This window comes from Tupaia chinensis, unplaced genomic scaffold, assembly GCF_000334495.1.
Source record: "Tupaia chinensis unplaced genomic scaffold, TupChi_1.0 Scaffold141399_1, whole genome shotgun sequence".
NCBI lineage: Eukaryota > Metazoa > Chordata > Mammalia > Scandentia > Tupaiidae > Tupaia > Tupaia belangeri.
The window spans coordinates 127,350-131,165 of record NW_006201261.1 but is presented as its reverse complement, the minus strand read 5'-3'; the positions used below and the strand labels follow the sequence as shown (position 1 = coordinate 131,165).

At 56.6% G+C, this 3,816-nt stretch overlaps 1 protein-coding gene across 3 annotated transcripts in view; it reads right to left on the bottom strand.

Moving 5' to 3' along the window:
- The window catches only part of COL6A2 (collagen type VI alpha 2 chain), a 42,121-nt gene that overhangs the window by 4,075 nt on the left and 34,230 nt on the right, over window positions 1-3,816 (bottom strand). For 2 of the 3 annotated variants that reach the window (XM_006163126.3, XM_027766194.1), the window contains exons 27-28: window positions 3,758-3,816; window positions 3,555-3,593 (exon numbers count right to left, since the gene is read on the bottom strand). In XM_006163126.3, the coding sequence (XP_006163188.1) occupies window positions 3,555-3,593; window positions 3,758-3,816 (98 nt within the window). Of the gene's footprint in view, window positions 1-501; window positions 1,059-3,554; window positions 3,594-3,757 lie in introns of those variants that run through there. The other variant, XM_006163127.3, reaches the window with a different exon arrangement.

Below are 3,816 nucleotides of genomic sequence, written 5' to 3'. Positions count from 1 at the left end.
GGGGAGGTGTCACTGGGGGGAGGCCCTGACTACAAGGACGGCACCCTGAGCCTAGATGAGGGCTCCGAGGACATTGGCGAGACATCCTATGGCTGAGCCTGCCTTGTGGGGGCAGTGCCTCTGCCAATCTCCTGTGGGGAGGGTTCCCCACTTGGAGGTCCCTGGGGTTCTCTGCTCAAGTTGCCCAGGGGTCTCTGAATGCCCAGAGGTTGGCAGAGAGGATGCGGATGCCCACATCCCCAAAGCCTGTGGCTGGCTGTCACAACCTCTGGGGCTGTCCCTGAGGATCAGCCAGGGTGGGGGATGCCCCACGCAATGGGGTCATGTTCCTCTCTTACCCTTGTCCCCAGATGCATGACAGCTCAGCTGGACAGGGTTGGTGTGGTAGGCTGGGTAATGCCTCCAGAAGATGCCCACAGCCTGATCCCAAAGAAGACTGTGGAGGAGGGTTTAAACTAAAGACCGGGACTTTTGGACTTAGAAGGGCCTTAAAATTGAGAGAGAGTCAAAGAGAAGAGGCCACCTGAGGATGGGGGCAGGACTGAAGTGAGGCAGCCACAAGCCAAGGAACACCAGAGTCTACTGGGAGCCTCCCTGGGAGCCTTGGGAGTGAGTGCTCCCGCCCATATCTGGATTCTGGGCTCTGTTCATAAGCAGACTCCTGTTATCTTAAGCCACCTGGTTGTGGTAGGTAGCACTAAGAAGCTAAAATGCAGAGTGAGGGGGCAGCTCCAGCCATCTGTGCATGGGAGGCCCACAGTGTCAGCAGAGTGCCAGCGCAGTCTCAGGGTCCCCCACGATGTCCCTGTGCACCAGCTTAAAGGTGTCAATGAACAGCTGCATCCAGTCCTGCCGCTCCACCCCTGTGGCGAACTTGGCCCGCTCCGCGGTGTAGACCAGCACAGCCACCAGCTGGGAGTAGGCAGCTGGGTCCTGTGTGAGCTCCGTGGTGTTTAGCAACTGTTGGATCAGGGGGATGGTCCTGGGGAAGGTGGCGTCCGGCCCCTCTTCCGTGCGGAGGAAGGTGACCGGGTGCTCGCCACCAGGCCGTGATCCATCTGCAAGGGAGCGTCCAGAGAGGGCATTCAGGGCTGTGGCTGATGTGGTGGCCTGTGGCCCCTGCTCGGGTGAGTGCATGGCCAGGGAGTCAAGGAGACATCATGAGTAGGTGGGAGCTGCAGTTGGTGGTGGGCAGCTCATCCGAGAACCTGAGAATGTCTCTGAACTGCAAGCACCCAGGGAAAGCTCTCTCTCTCTGTCTCACTTTGGGGTCTGCAGGAGGTCAAGGTCTGACTCCTGTGGGCACCATACCCTAACTTGCACCACTGCTCAGGTTACAAAGACTAGAGATGTCCATCTCTCCGTGGTGTAGGTGCCAATTCTCAAACCAAGATGGGCTGGTACAGAGACAACCCCTTGGAGCCTTTCCCACCAACCGTGAGCCAGCTCCTGCCTCTGCCTTGTCTGAGTTGAGATCAAGTTACTCTGAGCAGTAGCTACTGCTGAATAATATCTCTATGGGTTGTAACTAGTGTGCAACACCATGAAGAACACCTCCTGGCCTGATCCAGGCCCGGGGTGGCTGGGCCCCTGGATGGACAGGCTGTTTGACCTAGAAAGTTAGGGCTGGGCAGAGCCAGCGAGATGTTCAACCTAGAACATCTTGTTTCAAATGCCCATTCCCAAGTCCCAACTGTGTTATTTCCTAGAGTCACAAAGCCTAATTCACTTTGAAGTTTCAAACAACTTTAAGGCCGAGTGTTATGAGTCTAATTAGGGATGAGGTAGTTAAGGAGATTGAGAAGGAGGTGTCTCTGGAGGGGCTCCCCTTCACTGTTGGGTATTGGAGGCTTCAGGGAGGTGGAGGAGGGCAAGAGACTCCAGAGACTCCTTTGCTCTGCGCCTACTTTCGCATAACCTGGAGCCACACAGACCCCTGAGGCTAGTGCCCCATCAGCAAGGCTGACAAGACAGCACAGACAGGAAGCCTACAGGCAAGGGCATCAAGAATACGGTGCAAAACCCGTCCATGAAGTATTAGCAGGTCGAATCCAAGAGTGCGCACAGAACTGTGACTAAATGGGATTTAATTCAGATAGACAGGCCCATCCAGCGCTTGGAAATCAATCACCACAACCCCTTATCTTGATGGACTAACAAAGTGTACACGATCTCCTCAAGAGAGGCAGAAAAAGCACTTGGCCAAACCCATCACCCACTCACGATAGAATGCCTAGCAAACTCGGCACTGAGGGGAGCTTCTTCAAAGAACAAGAGCACTTATCATATGGGAGACACTCACTGCTTTCATGCTGAGCCCACGACGGTGCTGGGCCACTGCCAGGCCAGTGACATCTGGTCTCTGCCCTCGAGGGGTCAGGCTGACCCCTTGATTTAACCACCTCAGCCTCAGCTGGGCCAATCAGCGACCGCTCCCCCCCGCCCCATTCCAAGAGGACTCAGGGCAGGGCACAGCCCAGCTGTGTTGTGTGGCCAGATGCCACCCCCAGAAGGGTGCTCACTCACCAGGAGTGCCCGCTTACCTGGAATGGGAGCCGGGGTTGCTGGAGTCTCAGGGCAGAGAAGGGCTGGCTCCAAGCACCAAGCCTGCCCACCAACTCTACTTCCTTGGGAAAGTTCTCTGCCAGAAGTAGCTTGGGGACTCAACCCCCCAATACCACATGGCACCTTCCCTCAGGCAGCTCCAGTGCCTCCTCCTTCATGAAGTGTCTGACCCTAAACCTAGGTCACACGGATAACGAAACACTGACTCTCCAGGGAAGACCCTGCCAGGTATCGCAGACCTCACTACGTCCAGGTCAGACCTGTCAAAATGCCCTCGCCCAGCTCCACGGCAGCCCAGCTCCACGGCAGCCTCACCTCAGAGAAAACAGCTTGGGGTCCCCACCTCCATGCTCTGGAGGTGATGGGACTCACAGTAAGTGGTGGGGTATTTAGCTCCTGAAGTGTCCAGTGCAGTTCCAAGGGCCTGTGGTCCCCACCCCCTAGTTTCTGTGCAGAAGTAACCATGGAGGTGTCAGCAACGATGTCCCATAGAGTGGACGGTGCCTCCTTGCCCCTGAGCCCTGGAAACGCTCAACTCCAGCCACAAATAAGCCACAGCAGGGACATAGCTCTCAGAGATGATAGCAGCCTTAAGGCTAGGCAGGGTTAGAAGCAAGTGGACTGGCCACACTGTGTGGGTGTTGCACATGCCATTCACCAAAGCCAAATCCTCCCAAACAACCGAGTGCAGGCCTGTCCTGTCTGTGTGTGTCCCTCTGGGCAGTGGGGAGACTGAGAGACCCATGGACACTTCTTGGCTGTGAACCAAGACCATGGGCACCAGGTGGCACCTGCCCTGAAGTACACATGGGAGGACCCTTCTGCAAGCCCCTCCTTAGGCACGTCGGGGGTTACGGGGGTACAAATCTCCAGGGAATCCTGATAAGGAGAGACCTCCACAGGCTACTGCCTTGAGGTCTCCACAAAGCCCTCCACCCTGACCAGGCTGTTCTGCTAGTCTGGGGTGGGGCTCTGGGTACTCGCATTACCTGTTTGGCAGGGAAGGTCTGGGCACACAATCTGAGGGTCTAGAGGAAAGGAAAGAGGCAGGGGTTACGGTCAGTCCCAGCTTGTCTCTCAGCAGCCCTGCTGACCTGCCCATGAGCGGATCTTCCCACCTCTAAGTTTCCCTCCATCCCACCTGGGATGCTGCACATCTTGTCAACAGATGAGGGGGGGTCCCCTGGCTCACCCGGGCAGAGCACATCCTCCATGTCGTCGATGAACTTCTCGGCCACCAGGTCAGAGAAG